Here is a 17,644-nt window from a genome sequence, read left to right on the forward strand (position 1 = left end):
GCAGGCTCACGCCATGGCAGGGAGCTACCCGCCAAGCCTTTAACTTAGCACGTGACCATTTTGTATCTTTAAAAAACAATCTCCTGACTTTTCATATCCGCCCGTTTCGCCTACACTCAGTTCGTCATTGGCAGTGCTTACCTTCTTTTGTCAAGGCTCTTCAATTGGTGACAATGAAACCCTAGATGAGGCCTGTAAATGGTCACGTGTATCCTGCTACATGAGATTTTTATGGGGACGTCTTGAGAGATGCCCGACGACGCGATGTCTCTTACCTGTATTGTACAGTCAATGGCGAGCCCAACCACCCACAGCAAACTTTGCCATTGCTGCGAGTATTGCATTACCCCGACGATGGCCCTCACGTCAAACTCGGCCATTGACGACAAGCTCAAAATCAACATTTGATCATGGTCCGGGTGAACCTGGGGATGATTACTTCTCAGCCGCATCCTTAGAGTGTTCTCATTCAGGCGACGCACAATGGGACAGCCTACTAGATCGTGGACTAGCATACGGTATCAAAACCAGAGACCAACTTCGATTCGAGGCAGATGTCGGCCATACATCGCTCATTGGCTGTCGTCTAGTCGACAAGCCCTCCCATCGTCACGAAATAGAGCTTTGGGAAATTCTGTTAATTGCTCAAGCTCTGCAAAACGGTCACGAAGGGATCAAAGCTATATGGAGGGGTATGAAATTCCGAGGGGAAGCCTTTCGATTTGAAGGAGATGACCCTCGCATTGAAGGCCTGTGGAAGACCTTCCTCTCCGCTGGTTCCGAAGACCATCACTTTCTCTGGTCAATTTGCAAGGAAGCCAAACATTTGAAATACAAACGGCCGAACCTATTCGCGGAGATTGTTGGAGCGGCATTAGAAGGTTCCCGGCCCCTGGAGGCCTATCAATTCGCATCGTTCATTGGCCAGAAGCATTACAAGGGACGCGAAGATCTCCTAGCGACCTTCTTCGCTGCCTGCCGGTCGAGAGAGGCCGATTCTCTGAAAGGATTTTGCAGCGTCTATGATCTAGTTCCCAAGACTCGCATCTATGCAGAGGTTACTACCAGTCTGTGGGCGCAGGACCGTTCGTCTGATGCCTTCAAGATGCATTCTTTTTTGATCGCAAGGAAAGACCTACCTCCTCGATTTGAGCTACTTGAGCCATATATCAACTACTTAGCTCTGCACAACGAAAGCCTCGAGGGATTTCTCTCGCCACTAAATCAGGCTGGCGCTTCCTTTGAAGCCCAGGCGCGGCGACTATGGTCAATCGGCCGAAGCAGAATCACTGGTGTACCTGCAGATTCTCTCAATATCGTGGCAAGCAAGACTATGGGATCAGCTCCAACGAAGCTCAGCGATCAATTTGTCGCACGCGCTTTTGCCACTCGAGCCTTCTCTTTTGATTTTGCAGTTAACAGTCTGAGGATGATCGGGCTGATTGAAGTTGGACCGTTGGCTGTTCGTCAAATGGCGCTGGCTGCACCAGATCTGGCTACCTTGCAAGCTCGATTTCAGAAACTTCGCGAACTCGAGATTGACACCGGATCGTCCGTCTTTGTTCGAATAATCAGAGATGTCTGTGACGCTGGACATTGGGAAATGGTCCAAGCACTCGTGGACAACGATTTGCATCACGAGGTGTTCGAAGATATCGAGCTACAGAGGCGACTCTTGACGGAATACTATCGCACCAAAGACTGGAGACAACTGAATCGTACGCTTGTGATTCTCAACGAGGGACAATTCGACAACTACTCGCGTGGCCGATCCGCCAACCTCCTACTGAGAGCGATGATAGATGTAGGTGATTGGAGAGGTGCCGTAAACTGTGTGTCGACTTTACAAGAACATGGTTTACATATCTCTTCATCCTTTCCTGAGTCCATGATCTCTTTATTTCGAACCAATAAATCATCCGCCGGTGGTCACGGTCGCGGAGACATAGACAAAATCGGGTTCCTGATAGGACTGATGCAGAACGTCCTCGCTTCAGGAACAAACTTCAAGATCAGGCTTTGGCGGGCACCAGTAAAGGCACTCGGGCGGCAAGGACGTCTCAAAGAGCTGGAATCACTTGTCTACTGGGTCGCAGAGTGGTACCGAAACGGAGGACTCAACGGCCAGGTCCTCCAAGTCCCGATGTCCAGCTCTGGGACGAATCTAAGTGTTCTTTTCGACGACAAGTTTCAAAAATCACTCATGTCATGGTGCTTCAGACCCCGCAAAGGGATGGGTGTTGTTTCTCCTGAACGTTGCCTGTGGTGGACCCGCATGCTCAAACGGCTGAGAGACGTGTACGGTGTTGAGGTCAAGGAATATGTCATCCGTTGGGAGTTCATTTACCGCTTACGACGGCTCTTCGCCTCGGGAATGCGTCTCAAGGCACCAAACGCGTGGATGCGGTCCAGAAACCGCGCCTCACTCGCACAGTACTGGGCTCTGTACGATAAGATGTGGGATATGAAACCAGCCGGTCAGGTCAAATACGATGATCGGAACAAAGCCAGCCTCTACCATCGCAAACTGAGCCCACTCAAGAGAAGGCGTCTGATAAGTCATTGGCTGAGAAGGAGGGTGGATCGAGCTTTGGGCCGGGGAACACAGGGTGGGATTGGCCAGAGCAGTGGACAAGAGGATATTGTCGTGTACAGAGATCTTTTTAATGCCTCTTGGGAGGACTACAGAAAGTGAACGGGATGTCGCATGTGAATTTTGAATACAAAACAAAGTCTGGATTCCCTTGCACACGCTGTATGTCTAAAAGCGGCGAGTCACATTTCCTGTTCGTCACCGCTCGGATGAAATCTCGCTGCTTCTGTCTCTCAGAGCAACCGCCACGCCAACGCTTTTTGGACTAGTCTGAGGACGTACCATTCACGTTCACACTACTCGGCTGGTAATAAGCGGTCTCACACTTTTCCTGTCTGTCAAATTCTTGAAATTTGGGTGAACAATGGCGGAGTTCAGTGCCTTGAGTGAGCTGAAGAACCAGCAACGGCCAATCCGTCGCAATGACAAGACTTACAGCAAGAAGAAGGCTCAGACCGCGGAGAGACGTGCAATGCATTTTGATCTCTTCGGCGGTGGGAGAGATGAGAACGACATTGCTAATAAGATGGAGAAACTATCACTCCATTACGATGTTAGAGAAACGCCTGTGCAACCGCTACCCGAAGCAACTCCTTCTTTCGAACAGAGACCAATTGAACATCACCCCCGGCCTCGAGGACGTCGGAAAGATGCATCGTCCAGGAAAATGGCGGTATGTCTCTACGGTTTCATTGACCAACTCCAGGAAATTGACCGCCACTTGCAGAACCTCACACCACAAGACCTTCACCAACTCGAACCTCTGCTGTCACTGATCGAACAACAAGGAGTCAAAGATTTCCAGGAATTTGGTCGAAGCATTGGCAAGAAATACCTGTGCGAAAAGCTCGGTGAGGGATCATATGCCGACGTCTTCAAACTTCAACCAAAAGACCTCACAGAGGCTGAGGATTTGGAGAAACGAGGCGGTCTCATCGTCAAAATCATCCCGTTCAAGCTCACACCAGAGGCCCAAAATGACATCGCTGACATGGAATCAATCACCCGAGAAGTCCGACTCATGCAATCAGTCGACGCTTTGCATGGATTTGTTCGCTGCCGGGGCATTCACATTGTCAGCGGCAAGTACCCAGACGTCCTCCTCGAAGCGTTTGACGCATTCAAAGCTACAAGACCGGTTTCCGCCATCCATTCCAACCCGTTGAAGGATTTTTCTCCACAACAGCTCTATGCCATCGTGGAAATGAACGACGCCGGAAAGCCAATCTATCGCCTCAAAACTCTGTCAGCATTTCAGGTGTATGATATCTTCTGGAAAACGGCCATGACTCTCGCTCTCGCGGAGAGAGAAATCGAGTTCGAACACCGAGATATGCACAATGGAAACATCTGCTTCAAGCCTCTAACCAAAGACGGTCCGATTGATGCAGCACAGAACCTCATTGAGGACATGAACAAGAGGCCAGAAGTCGTCTTGGGAATGTCAAATCTACAAATCACCGTCATCGACTACACTCTGTCGCGAGCCAAGCTCGGCGATGGGAGTAAAAGCGGCCTCATCGTCTTCGACCCAATGTTGTTTTGGGAAACAGACTCATACGTAGCACGAACCGAGGAAGATAAACGGCAGTGGGGGACGTACTGCCGAACCCGAGAGTGGGCAAGGCTGGTTGAGTCCGAAGTGGAAGAAAACGCCAGACTTGATGGACTCGAATATGAGGCAAGGAACAAGTACGAGAGGTTCCTGCCAAAATCCAACCTGTTCTGGCTCGGATACCTGCTGGCGGATATGCTGACGAGGACCCCTGCTGGCAGGGGGGCCAGCCTGCCAGGCAGTAGCAGGACAGCAAAGAACCTGCAGATGGAGCTGTGGGCCAAGTTGACTGAGGTGTCAACTTACCTCAACAACGTCCAACCGGCGTTGTTGCCGGTAGGTGCAGACGGCCTCGTCACGACGGCGGCGGTGAGGGGTTGGCTGGCACCAGCTGACATGGCGGCCTTTAAAGCCCAGATGGAAGAATAGAGGAGCCACCAGAGGGAGGCTTTTTGTTTCAAATACATAGCGAGGCGCTGGGATGGGGAGTTGCCGCAAAGTGCATGTGCGATGAGTAATGACAAAGCTGAATATTGAACGTCTCCTTTCATCGTATAGTCTTTTCATTGCACAAGGCGGTTTTGCTTGAAACAGAGAAGTCGAAGAGCTATTAAGGACGTCGTGTTTGCCTCGGGCGGACGCTTGGGGGTGGCGAACGCCAATTCGGCCGGCCCCCTTTGACCGAAGATGCGTCATTCACAGGCTTCGGCCAAGGAGTAACAAGTACACGTACATCAGGGTGTCCGTCACACGACTTGTACTATTCATTCCCCGCCGACTCCCATCGACCGCCACCGACCTACGCATGACTTGGACCGGTTAGTTCACGCGACGCAAGATGGAGTGAGATGAAGTGGCCGACGACTTGACCCCTCTGACGGCTGTGCCCGTCCTCCTATATGTCAACGACTGCCACTGAACAACCTCCATTCGAGCTTCCACAACTGTCCAACATGGGCTTGTTTCGTTCACGGCAGGAATATCAGCCCATCCGAGGCGACGCGGAAAGAGATGACGAGAGTGTACAAGACGGAGCGGATGAGGATAATGTGACTGCGACACCGTTTTCATGGGTTGAATACGTCATTTTTCTCCTGCTTGGGATAGCGATGCTATGGGCCTGGTATGTACATAAAGTCCACGCGGCTGCTCCCTGGCCTTGGGAACAGTGTGTCACTGACGAGGGAAACCCCTAGGAACATGTTCCTCGCCGCGGCCCCCTACTTCCAGCACCGTTTCCGTCGAGATCCATGGATCCTGAACCACTTCCAAGCTGCCGAGGTGTCGGTGTCGACGGTCACGAATCTAGGGTCAATGATAGCATTGACTAAACTGCAAAAGGGGGCGTCATATCCGAAGCGAATATCATTGTCCCTTATGATTAGCACTGCGGTGTTTGCTGTGCTGTCTCTGTCAACGCTCGTTCCCACGTCCCCAGGCGTGTATTTTGGCTTTCTCCTTGTGGCCATCTTCGCAGCCAGCTTCTCCACAGGCCTGCTCCAAAATGGTTTGTTCTCGTTTGCATCGGGATTTGGGAGAAGCGAATATACACAGGGGATCATGACGGGTCAAGGTATCGCTGGAGTGCTGCCACCCATGGCGCAGATTATTTCCGTTTTGGTGGTCCCGGCCAAGAAGGACGGTGATGGTGCAGACACGGCCGACGAATCTCCCACTTCAGCATTGGTCTATTTCTTGACAGCCACTGTGATCTCAGTGACTGCGCTCTTGGCTTTCTTCTATCTCCTGCGACGAGAGGCGAGACGACGGGCTCACCAGTTCGCAGCGAAGACTAGAGCTGACGAAGCGTCCGAAGGGAACGCATTGACGACGGAGAGCATTACGGCAGCAGTAAGGGACGAGGATTCGGGCGACCCCATCAAGGAACGGCCCTCGGTGCCACTAGGCACGCTCTTCCTCAGGATGCCCTTCCTTGCGGCAGCGGTCTTTATTTGCTTCGCGGTCACGATGGTGTTCCCTATCTTTACGGCGTCGATCCAGTCTGTCAACAATATCGACTCGGCAATATTCATCCCTATAGCCTTCCTACTATGGAACATAGGCGACCTAGCAGGTCGGCTGATCACACTGTGGTCCAGAATTTCCCTCACGCACTATCCATTTGCCCTCTTCTGCATATCGATGGCACGACTGCTGTTCATCCCAGTATATTTCCTCTGCAACATCAAGAACAAGGGTGGGGTAGTGAGGAGTGATTTCTTCTACTTGATCATTGTGCAGTTTCTTTTTGGCCTGACGAATGGGTATTTGGGTAGTGAATGCATGATGGGATCCGGTCAGTGGGTGCCGCCAGAAGAGAGGGAGGCAGCTGGAGGTTTCATGGGATTGATGCTCGTTGGTGGGCTTACTGTGGGGAGTTTGTTGAGCTTCTTGCTCGGGGATATCTAGAACGAATGGGTGACAATAGAAAGGGAGTTCAAGGGGAGCATTCGTTTTCGATAGGGAAAGGAGAGGGTCGGGAGTGCTCTGCAGGGAGTACGGAGTACATGTTCCCACTGCTATCTCCTGGCACAGCCTCGTTGTATGCAGCAGGATGATGAATGATTCCATCTCTAGATGACAGGTCTCGAACTCTGTTCTTTTGCGACGATTGAAAAGAAACAGCCCGCAAGGCTGTGCTTTTTTTCCCCTGTCTTGGCTACATGGACCACCTTTGTCAGGCGAGCAGCGTTGGGGGCAATTCCCACTTATTGTGCTGCGGCGGGACAATGTCGTGGAAGGGGGGAATTGTGGTGGGTTGTACAATCGACTGGGTGTGAAGCACAATGTTCCAGTTTCTGATCCTCTCAGGTCGTATTCTTCCATGGGATGCAAGAATTGTCATGCGCTCCCTAGCCCCACGATCTCTTTCCTCAATAGTCGACCTTTGATCTTTTTTCCTGGTCCATTCACATCACGTGTCACAGGGGAAAATAGAGTTCCCGGTCTCGTAAGTCCGCGTACTTGTTGGCAAGGGTGAGGAAGGGAGGTTAGCGTAGGAGTCTCGCAACTCGGCGAGGCAAGGTAGATGCAAGGTAAACGCAAGGTTTAGGGCCGGCACTCGGTGTTCGTGCGAATGCGATGCAGCCAGTCGGACAGACTGGTGGAAAAAGTCCGTAGCGCGTTCCTTGATTGTTCAGGAACAGGAAAGGGCCGATGGAGCGGGATGGAGAAGTGGAAATGCGGCGTTTGGTAGCGGGCGGGCGCTGGACGAGCTGGACAGAACAGTGGTGGCACTGGCAGTGGGATGGTGCCAGATGGTGGCAGCTGGGTTTCAAGGTTGTGCCCTGGTCGGATGGAGCTTGAAGGGGTCGAAGTGAAGGACGAGGGCGGCCAGGACGACGCGGCCTGAAACAGCGCAGTCACCGCAGTCACCGCAGTCTGTGACTTCTCGTGACTTTTCACTTTTCTTTTCTCTGGTCTCTTGTCATTCTCATTCTCAACCGCACCGCAGCCACTTGCTGCTATCCTTTTCAAGCGCCCCGGACATGTCTTTCTTGCCTGTGACAACGACAAGAAAATTCCAAGAGCTGCTAGCACTCCCACCAGCTGATCATGTCCGTCGTCCATTCGTGTCCATCCAAAACCTGAATTTCCCCAGAGGCCACCAAGGTCAAGGATGGCCCTGGCTACGGTGTCATGGCCCCGGCGATCCAATCACGGCAGCCAGTCAGCCATTTCTCGTTATTGAGAAAATGTCTTTTCTATTCTCGAGCCTGACAAGCCTGACAAGCCTGAGCCTGGCGGGCTCCATTCGGCGCTTCCTCCAATCACTCGCATTCTCCAACGTTTCAGAAGATGATGGAGGAACTCCTTTCGGCTAGGCCCATCTCCTTTTTTGTGCCCTTGGGGTGCTTGTCCGTGTCACCGAAGCTGTGCTGGACGCTTGGGTGGCTCAATACTGGCGGCTGGCCGCTTGTCGTGCCACTTCAGCCCTGGATGCCCCAGAGACAAGAGCAGGCTGAAAGTCGCCAGCGACCACTTGGACTTCAAACCCGCGTCTCGCTCTTGCATCTTGCGTCTTGCGTCTTCTCTTGTCCGCGACTTGTTCTTTGCATCTTTTCCTTAAGTGCTTACTTACCTCCAACTGACTGACATCCTTCAGAACTCCGTCACATCCTTCTGTCCAGCTTTCCAACAGGCTCTGGTCCGCCTTGGTTCCCCTTTTGTGCATATTACTCCGTCCGCCTCGCCCTCCCCAAGACCGCTCCGACTCCTCCCAATTTCACACCTCGATTCCTCCCAACAACCTGATCGTTTTTCCTTCGAATAGCTTCTCTCGCTGGTCGAAGACGCCACACGAATCGTCAAATCCAATTCATTTTCCTGATCATACCGACGCATGTCACTCACCATGGCTCGTTTTCAATACCCTTCCGCGTTCCTCACCCTCTTTTTGGCCGCTTTTCCCTCCAGAACTTCCGCCTCGCCCATATCACACCTTTATAAACGCGACATGGGCACCGGTGCCAAAGCTGGTCTCGGTGTCGGTATCGCTGTTGCGGCCCTCCTCCTCGTGGGCCTCATCACCTTCTTCATCATCCATTTCCGCCGCTCTCGACATCTAGCCGCCCTCAACAAAGAACGCGCCATTCTCGCGGGCGAGAAGAACGAGGATGGCACCGACAAACCCGACAAATTCGCCGAGAACCCGCCTCAGAACTCAGGAATGCCTCGACGAAACAAGTCGGTCAAGGATCGCCTCATGGGACCACTGTACCGGGGCAGCACCATTGACATGATGCCCATTCCCAAGGCCCACTTCAACCCAAACCGAAGCAGCACCGCCACGACACAGACTGCTCACTGGGATAACATCGACGGTCAACCTTTCCTCCACAAACCCTGGGCCGGCGGCGAGAGCTCCCCTCGACCGAGCTTCAGCAGCAAGCGAGCCACCAGAATGATGATGATGATGTAAATCGGTCATCCTAGGGGCTGGTGTTTGATCGTCACTGGATTCTCGCCGACATATTTGTTTTAATGAGCGGTACATTGCTCCGACTAGGTTGTATACCTCGTCCACCATGTGACTGGAGAAACGTTCGTCCAAGAATGGGACCTTTGCATTTTGTGCCTTGATTGGAAGCTCGGGCGCTGGAGAACCACGGGGATATCGTTGGCAAGGCCCGACTGTAATGATGGTTTAGCGGCGTTGGGTGCTCTGGTTGTCTTTTCGCTGATGATCTCAACATACCCAGAATATATGGCAGGCTCTGCTTCGAAAATTTGGTCAAATATACTGTGCTGGTCTCCATGGAGGGGAGGTATCAATGTACCGGGGAAGTTGGATCAGAGCCGTGGAAGCAAGAACCTTTTCAGGTGCGGCCATGTTGCAACATATCAAAACGGCTTTTACTCTGGAGAATACCTCCTGCGGCTGCGGACCTGTAGCCTTAGTCACACCTTTACTACCACTACCAACATACCAATGTACCGGAATCAGAAAATCAAAACATTTACAGCTCTCTTTGTTCTACTATTTCCTTGACACTTTTCGTCTGATGGCGCACACTGTAGGTCTGGTCTGGTAAGCGAGACTCGAGTCGATTCTACATATCTGACCTGACCCCACAGACCGCGGGCTTCTTTGCAGGAACTGACTGGATCCATCTCGATTTCTGAATCAGTTCTCTGCCCAGCGGGAGATGACGTTTCAAGGACACACACCTCGTACAAAAAGGCTCTTCGTTTCAACCCCCTAAACTCTTCTGTCAGCCTCTGCTCACGGCTCATGCCATGTCATGCTCGCGAAGTTACGGACGACCAATTTGAAATCCCCCTCAAAGCTGCCGGTAGCAGACAGACGCGGAAGAGGGCCCAAAGCCCATGGCGAACGGCGGTGCGTCCACATCTTCAAAAGCTCAAGCCACGGAGACATTCTGGCGTCTGCTTCATTTCCTGTGCTGTCGTCGCCCACCAGTTTGCATTCGCGCACGACGACGAGTATATTCTCTAAGATCATCCTTCGCTTCGCTACTATCCCGGGCGCAAACCCATCTCCGTCCTCAGAAAACAGTTCAATGCGGATGTGCGGAGTCGAGGATCGTTGCAACCGGAAATTACTCCATCGAATACTTCGCTTCGTGTATTGGAACGATGCTTGCCCCACAGCCGAATCTTGACGGCTTCGATATCCTTCAACACCGGCAAAATATTTCTAGAACCATCTGCTCGAGGAAAGGGAGGTTGTCGCTGAGAAGGCGCTGCCAGTGAGATTTCTATCTTCGATAGTCAAGGTTTTGCGAAATCATTCGCCTAACCTCGACCTTTAGGGGTATGGTCCATTGTCGTTCTGACTCTCTGAAAATGAATTTACCAGCACGACTCCTGGTTTTCAACCGCAGCGCTGCCAAGTGTGCGCTTGGCACTCACGTTTTATCTACCGGCCAGACCACAGTGGCCCGATTTGGAAATTTAACGGCGAGCTGGATGCTGTCAACACGAGAAATGGCACGACAAACATTCCAGCAGCCCTGGTAGATGGATGCTCAAGTACAGAACGATGACTTGGCGTGACGATGTTTGAAAAAGCACATCAATCATCAGCCTTGCCTTTTTCCCACCCGATTTACTGATGTCCAGCAAGAAATTATATACTGAGCTCATCCGCAATCAACCAAACTTCTCACTGCTTCTCAAGCATCTTTCATTGACCGTACAGGTCACACCGGTTTCCTCTCAACATCGTCAGTCCTGAGAACGACTAATATTGACCTTTCCGACCGGGAGTCAGGTTCGGCATGCCGGCTTGCATCCTAGGTTGCAATCTTCCCTTCCCGCTAGATTTGATGTTTATTGACCGGGTCACCGTCAACATGTATTCGAGATTGATGCGCACGACTTGGAGGCACAGAGGTAGGCACACTTGGGTAACCCGAGTTAGGGCTGCTTATTATTCTATGTCTATGCTGCAGGATTCGCTGGAGGGTGTTCACGCAGTAAAGGCGCCAGCACACAGCCATCCTATGCCTGTCCACCCTGAAACAGCCGCATCATCGCCTGACACGGCGGCAGCAGTGTATAGTGCACTAGCACCAATACCTGCCAGGGCTCCAGCAATACCTCACGACACAGCACCGCCGCCGCTCAGAGTCGGTGCGTTTTCCAACGAGTTGCGCAACGACCGCGGCAAGCCCGAAGAGTATGGCGCAACCCTCCCCGTTGGGCCAGGACACCAGATACCAAAGCAGAACCCAGAACTCCAACAACTTCTACAGAAATGCCGGGGCGCTCGCCGCGGTGCTCAAGATTCATGCAGGCTCGGGTGCTTTTGCTCGTCCCAGGATATATGTGTCCACGGCTAGCCAGCGGGTTTACGGTCGCACGAGGCGGAGGCGTCGCTCAGTATTTGGCTGTGGGGTCGTGAAAGAAAAGTTAACGTTAGGCACGCGATATGTAAGATGCTCCAGGGTTTCTCATTCTCACCGATTTCGCTCTCTCTGTCGTTCTCCCCAAGTCGTGTTTTATCAAGGAATTAGCCTCTCTACCGCGCGATCAATGTATGTACTTACTGAGCACGGGCAAGAGGGCAAGAGGGCAGGAGAGTAGAGCATGGCGGTGAGCCTATGTCTCAGTTTCATTCATTCTCTCTCTCTCTCTCTCTCTCTCTCTCTCTCTCTCTCTCTCTCTCTCTCTCTCTATATATAAAGCCGGAGTGGGAGTGGGTGGGGAGGAAGATGAAAGAAAGCAGGAACAGAAGAACATATTCGCGGCAACAGTTTAGGTCGTCAATAGTACGTAGTATTCTAACAATCGGATTTGTACACGCCGGCTCACCCACCATCCAGGGCTGTTGTGTTCTTGCTCCGCCTTCCTCGTCCTCCTTGTTGTCATTGTTGTCGTCGCCATCATCGTCGCGCTACGTAACGTACTTCTTCCTGCGTCACTCCGCCTCCGGCATCTTGTTATTCATTCATCTCCATTAGATATCAAATCAAGCATAAATCCGTCCTTCGACGGGCGTCGTAACGGGCCCCGCGGAGAAGCCGCAGTGCCCAACTTTCTCATTTGACGAGGGAGGAACTGGTTCATGTCGCGGAATGGGAATGGGAATGGTATTATCATCAATGTTGGATCGGTCCGCCTTTCCCATAACATCACTGATACACATTTCCGTCTGTTCGATAGAAGGCATCACGTCGTCGTCGTCGTCGTCTCCGCGAGGACGAGGGCGGAGTAAATATCCATCTATGCCCTCTGGTTCTTTAGCCTCATCGTTGTCGTTGTCGTTGGGAGTGTCGTTATCATGACCCATCAACGCCACGCGTGTCGTGTTTGGACTTCGTCTGGAAGCGAGGCTTTGTCCGGATATGTCAGTAGCGCCTGACTGGGTGACAGTCAAACAGGTCGGGTTTTTGCGCAGAAGAGACGCATTCAAATTCGACTCCGAATCTGAATCTGAATCTGCGCTGTTCCCGGTGGCCTTTACCAGGGGTGGGGATCCACACTTTTCGGTCTCAGAGACGCCTGTGTGCTTGTTATCATATCGTCGTCACGATAACAGCCTGGTATTTCTCCCCACATGTGCGGCTGCTGTGATGTTGGCGTTGATGTTGACATTTCGTCACCATCGTCCCCCTGTGCACAAGATCCACCAGAATGACAAGCCGGCGCAATGGCCAAACTGCAACTCCCGGCAATGGGCATACCCGTGCGGAAACTCGCGCCAAATCCAAATCCCAAGAGCACCACTATCAGAAGCACACCCAGAGAAATGGTAAAAATGATGGCAATGGGTGAGCAGGTCACGAGATGACCAACGGTACCCGGTAACGAGGCAGTGGGCGAGCCGGTGTAATCGAGTATGGAGTTGTTGACGACAAAGATGCTCTGGGAAACCAGCCAATGAAACAACAGGCTGGCCACGGGCAGTGGAATGCTAAATCGGAAGGGGAGTTGGAGGAAATATCCCGATCGCTGTGCGCCTTTGGGTCGCGCCGAGGAGATGCGCAGACCTTTGCGGCGAAGGGAGTAGGAGTTCCATTCGCTGGCGAGGAGCATGCACGTGAACAGGCCGTTGTAGGTGAAATACAAGAGTGAGAGGACCAGTTTCGGTATATTGGCGAGTACAACGCTGGTGATGAGAGCGGATCTGCTAGACCGCAGCATGGCATCGTTTTGGATCAGAGTCCAATCGACCATAACGATGAGAGGGAGTTCGATCCGACTATGGCTGTGACTCCACGACCGAGAAAGCCTGCGGCAACGGATAAAGCAGCAATGTAGAGAAACAAAATAATCACCCATCGCCGCAAGCTGACGGCTTTCGACCACCGGTGAGGTACCTTTCTGGGATACAGTGCGGTCCTCTGGCTTGCTGGCTGGTGCAACAGGGACCTGCCCATCTTCTTTATCTTCGAAGCACTGAGCAGGCACATTACCTTGGAGGTAGGGTCGGGGTTCTCCAAGAAACTAGCAACGGCGTCGCCCATGGTCAGAAGAGGAGGGTCATTGCTCACAAACGCTGTCAGGGGGGTCAAAAAAATCATGACCAATTTGACCAAGTTCAAAACGACGACCGAGATCGCAATATCCATGCTAAACCGCAGACTGCACTGCTCCTGCGACGGCTCGGCGAGACAATACTGCACTGGCGGCCCCAATGGAGCCCAGGTGGAGTTGGACATTGTCTGCTTGAGGATCTTCGGATCGTCACACGGTAGGTCACACGAATCCTCCGCCCCTATAGCTGTTCCATCCATAACTAGCCATCATTGTCAGTGTGTGCTTGACACTTAAGGACGTCCGGGAACGGAAAGTTGTAAAATATGGAACGTGGTTTTGTGAGACAAGGTCAACTCACAACAAGCCCAGGCGCGAAGGCCTGGGTTTTTCCGCATTTGAAATTCGAGACAAATTCCGCATTCAGAAAGCTCACCACGTTGGAGGAGCCGTTGTCGACAACATCAATACCGACCTTGGAATCGGAGACAAGGAGGACGTTACGATACGACGATTGAAAAGTCTTGATGTAGGCCGTCCTGCATTCCTCCGTGGTCAAGTTGACGAGTTTGTTGGAGTTGGCGACGTCGTGTAGCTGGCTGGCAAATTCAGGGATGGATATGGCTGGCATGCCCTCGGCTCCTGCGGGTTGGATGCCACAGCGTAAGATGTAGGACACATCGACGTCGTCAAAACACCGTTTGTGCTGTTGGATTCGAGGAAGGTGCGGTCGACAATGAACACGGCATAGTTGTTCGAGGAGGTGGATATGAAGACGGCAGAATTGTAGCTGTGAAAAGAGAGAGAGAGAGAAATGAACTTTTTGAGCAACAAAACGAACGGGAGAACGGAAATATAACAAACACACAAGAGGTGTAGAGGCAGAGAGGATAACCCAAGCAGCAACCACAAAAGCAGTCGCTTTCGTGAAATCCATCTAAGATTGCGAATACTCAGGACGCCAATGTCGAGCCATCTTCCCGAGCTATGAGCAGAGTTGATGTCCGATCTCGTCGGCACCGATAGAGATTGCATGCAATGGTTGCCCCCACTCAACAGGATCGTGCTGAGCAAGTTGATTAAAAGAAGCGCCCACTTGTTCAGGTCTTGGATGCCCGAGCATTGATGGGAACCGCGGCCTTCGCAGAGGACGAGGATGCCGTAGTCCCCTGACACGCCGTTTTTGGATTTTGCCGCCGCCCATATCAAAACACCGAGATTGAGGGTCGGGACAATGGCGCAGAAGGTGCTGAAGAGCAATGTACTTCCTTTCCAGCCGCGTGGCACCACCTTTTGGTTCCTCAGAGGAATGAGAAGTCTCGTGACGATATAAAGAGGCGACAATCCAGAACTTACAGCAGGATGATCCAGTTCAAGATTCTGGACATGGTAGAGCGTCTCAACGGTGTAACCGACCAAACGGTGGTCCGTAGAGGTAGAGGAATTGCGAGTTCAGGTGTGCGGCCGAGAAATTTGTCTTTTCTCCCATCGTGTCAGGACGCTCCCTTGCACTGACTGACCGGCTCGTGCTCGATGAGCGCCAGTTCTAGCAATAGCCGAGCGCAGCCGTTCTAGACCGGGTCCTCAGAGGGTTGAACGAGTGGATTTTCCAAAAACCTTGGGCCACCCAGCCCGCTCAGCCGCAGGCCTTTGCCCAAGAGGGAATGCGGAACACATGGAGAGAGAGAGAACGGCAGACTTGCAGTTGTGGCGGTTGCATGACGGCTGGCTGCCAGAGAAAGGAGGAGCAAAACCTTTTCAAACTGCCTGGAGAACGAGGCTGAAGTTTATTATTATGTTAAATGGACTGACCAAGCCAGCTCGGCGCCACATGCTTCATTTCTACTTCGCTGAAAGACGAGGGCTGAAGTTTCTATACATTTCAATGGTTGAATCTATCATCGGCTGAGGGGACTTCTTTCCATCCTTTCTCTATATATACAACACCCCTCATGCTTTGCCCGAATACAAGGGAATCCGGTATCAGTACGTAAAACACCATCAAGAAGTGCAGTTCAACCTTCAAACACACTATGGTTCATCTCGATCCCATAATCCTTCGCCATGCCCCTCATGAGTTGGTCCACATCATCGTCCATGCCCTTCCCTTTCCCCAGCGCCTGTTTGAGCTTCGCATACCAGAAAAATGCATCCGACGCCCACAAGACCAATTTAAACATCAGATGGCTCCCGAAAAACCTCCATCTCTCCACAAACGTGAGCTGCTGATCCTCGGACAACGCCCTCGAAGCCCAATTGCCCGTGATCTTGATGCGGTTGACGGGGCTGCCCAGGTACTGATTGTTGCCTTGAACAATGCGCATGTTTCGACCAATGAAGATCAATTCACGAGGCCATTTGCTTTCGTCCGCCAGAATCTCTTTGATGCCCTTGCGCATGGCTTGTTGCAGTTCGTACTGGCGCCTTTTCTTCTCATGTTCCGATATGCCCTTCAGGCGGGTCGTCACCGAGCGGTCCCCTCCCTCATAGGGACGCATAAGTGTAGCTGACGCAAAGATCTCGGCGTTGTTTATGCCCCATTGGCTGACGACCTCCTTGAGGGTCTTGTTGTCGAATGTCATTATAGATTTCCAAAATAGGGAATACTGATGTCGAAACGAGGGTGACATGTTGATATACAGACCATGGTCGATCAGGACAAGTTCAGAGTGACCGTTAGGGAGGCGTCGAACGAAGATGTTTCCTGGGTGCGGGTCACAGTGAACCGTGCCCCAGAGAAACATCTGCGCGGAGAAGAGGTCGACCATAGTTGTCATGACTTCTTTGAGATCAAGCCCCAGACCGCCTCTGCCATTCGGACCTTTCCACCACGTCCTGTCGGGCTTGAGTTCTTCGTTGTACGAACGGCCTTTTTCCTGTAAGGTGGTGATGGGAATTTGAGGAGGATCAAGTGGCGTGCCGTGAGCGCCTGGACTGCCCGTTCGCCAGCCTCCCTGCCACGGGCGAGTAATGGACTCTTTATCCCATAGTCGCACGCCCTCAACCCATTCGGCCGTCATGACCCGCTTGGTGGTAAGATCATCGTAAATCTTGGGGATGTACACTCTATCCCGCAACCGGGGCTCGCCCTTGATGAGTTCGGCCATCCGCTTGGAATTGTTCGCCTCGCTCTCAAAATCACATTCCAGTTGTAGTCTTTCCGTGATATAGGGGACGAGCGAGTAGAGGGGCAGGTCGAACCACCAAGTATATATCCGGGTCACCACCTTGAAAGCCCATAGATCCCAGCCGACCTGCTGAGCAATCTCCCTCTTTTGGATTTTGACCGCCACTTCTCGCCCGTCCTTCAGCCTTGCCCAGTGTACTTGAGCCACGCTCGCGCTCGCGCGGGCCTTCCTCTCCATGACACCAGCATCAGGATCGCCCTCAAACGAGATGCCGAATACCTCTTCGGGCGTCCGACCGCCAAAGTCCTCCATTATGACCCGCCGCACGTCCTCCCAATCATTCTGTGGCGCATCATCAAACATCTTGGAAAACATCTTTTGAAACTCGGGAGGCAAGATGGCCGTCTGCATGGCAATGGCCTGGCCAATCTTCAGGTACAGCCCGCCATTTGTCCGCAAGAGATGGAACAATCTCGTCGCGTTGCGTGCATGTACTTCGGCAATATCATTGGCAAACCATGGGTCCTCCCGAAAGTTGATCTTGTAATCCAGTGCAGCGACCAAACCCGTAGTAAAAGTGCGGAAACTTCTTGTGAGACTGGACGCGTAATATCTCTTATCCACCACATATACCACGGTCCCACCCAGAAACAAGTATGCAAATCTGCGCATCCATTTTCTCGTCCTCTTGAATTGTCTGGCAGGGACGGCTTTCCCGAGCGATGCAGGCGTCGGGGGTGCGAAGGCACCGCGGAGACTAGAGTGGGAAAATGATCGTAGAGGCTTCTGGAGGGAGATTCGCCACGACAGCGGGCGATGAGGACCTGGTCGAGGGAGAGGAAGAGTGAGGTGATGGGAGCACTGGGCGCAAATGCGCCTTGCTGCTATTGTCATGAGGAGACCACTGGGCGGCTTGTGACCATG

General features: G+C 52.4%; 7 protein-coding genes across 7 annotated transcripts; 4 read left to right on the forward strand and 3 right to left on the reverse strand.

The window, feature by feature from the left end:
- Positions 1 to 220: 220 nt before the first annotated feature.
- Z519_10642 (uncharacterized protein) lies at positions 221 to 2,695 on the forward strand (the record flags this gene model as incomplete). The annotated part of the gene is made up of 1 exon (XM_016768358.1): positions 221 to 2,695. The coding sequence occupies one exon, from the start codon at positions 221 to 223 to the stop codon at positions 2,693 to 2,695; it is 2,475 nt and encodes an 824-aa protein (XP_016615265.1).
- Positions 2,696 to 2,957: 262 nt separating this feature from the next.
- Positions 2,958 to 4,577, forward strand: Z519_10643 (uncharacterized protein; the record flags this gene model as incomplete). Its single annotated transcript, XM_016768359.1, has 1 exon — positions 2,958 to 4,577. The coding sequence occupies one exon, from the start codon at positions 2,958 to 2,960 to the stop codon at positions 4,575 to 4,577; it is 1,620 nt and encodes a 539-aa protein (XP_016615266.1).
- Positions 4,578 to 5,101: 524 nt separating this feature from the next.
- Z519_10644 (uncharacterized protein) lies at positions 5,102 to 6,557 on the forward strand (the record flags this gene model as incomplete). Its single annotated transcript, XM_016768360.1, has 2 exons — positions 5,102 to 5,271; positions 5,345 to 6,557. The coding sequence occupies 2 exons, from the start codon at positions 5,102 to 5,104 to the stop codon at positions 6,555 to 6,557; spliced, it is 1,383 nt and encodes a 460-aa protein (XP_016615267.1).
- A 1,945-nt stretch (positions 6,558 to 8,502) lies between these two features.
- Positions 8,503 to 9,069, forward strand: Z519_10645 (uncharacterized protein; the record flags this gene model as incomplete). Its single annotated transcript, XM_016768361.1, has 1 exon — positions 8,503 to 9,069. One exon carries the CDS (start codon positions 8,503 to 8,505, stop codon positions 9,067 to 9,069), a length of 567 nt encoding a protein of 188 aa, XP_016615268.1.
- Positions 9,070 to 12,084: 3,015 nt separating this feature from the next.
- On the reverse strand, positions 12,085 to 13,292 carry Z519_10646 (uncharacterized protein; the record flags this gene model as incomplete). Its single annotated transcript, XM_016768362.1, has 2 exons — positions 12,085 to 12,548; positions 12,599 to 13,292. 2 exons carry the CDS (start codon positions 13,290 to 13,292, stop codon positions 12,085 to 12,087), a joined length of 1,158 nt encoding a protein of 385 aa, XP_016615269.1.
- Positions 13,293 to 13,833: 541 nt separating this feature from the next.
- On the reverse strand, positions 13,834 to 14,980 carry Z519_10647 (uncharacterized protein; the record flags this gene model as incomplete). Its single annotated transcript, XM_016768363.1, has 5 exons — positions 13,834 to 13,854; positions 13,954 to 14,231; positions 14,270 to 14,382; positions 14,461 to 14,892; positions 14,949 to 14,980. 5 exons carry the CDS (start codon positions 14,978 to 14,980, stop codon positions 13,834 to 13,836), a joined length of 876 nt encoding a protein of 291 aa, XP_016615270.1.
- A 627-nt stretch (positions 14,981 to 15,607) lies between these two features.
- Positions 15,608 to 17,614, reverse strand: Z519_10648 (uncharacterized protein; the record flags this gene model as incomplete). The annotated part of the gene is made up of 1 exon (XM_016768364.1): positions 15,608 to 17,614. One exon carries the CDS (start codon positions 17,612 to 17,614, stop codon positions 15,608 to 15,610), a length of 2,007 nt encoding a protein of 668 aa, XP_016615271.1.
- Positions 17,615 to 17,644: the final 30 nt, after the last annotated feature.

Source organism: Cladophialophora bantiana (genome assembly GCF_000835475.1).
Source record: "Cladophialophora bantiana CBS 173.52 unplaced genomic scaffold supercont1.19, whole genome shotgun sequence".
NCBI classification, from domain to species: domain Eukaryota; kingdom Fungi; phylum Ascomycota; class Eurotiomycetes; order Chaetothyriales; family Herpotrichiellaceae; genus Cladophialophora; species Cladophialophora bantiana.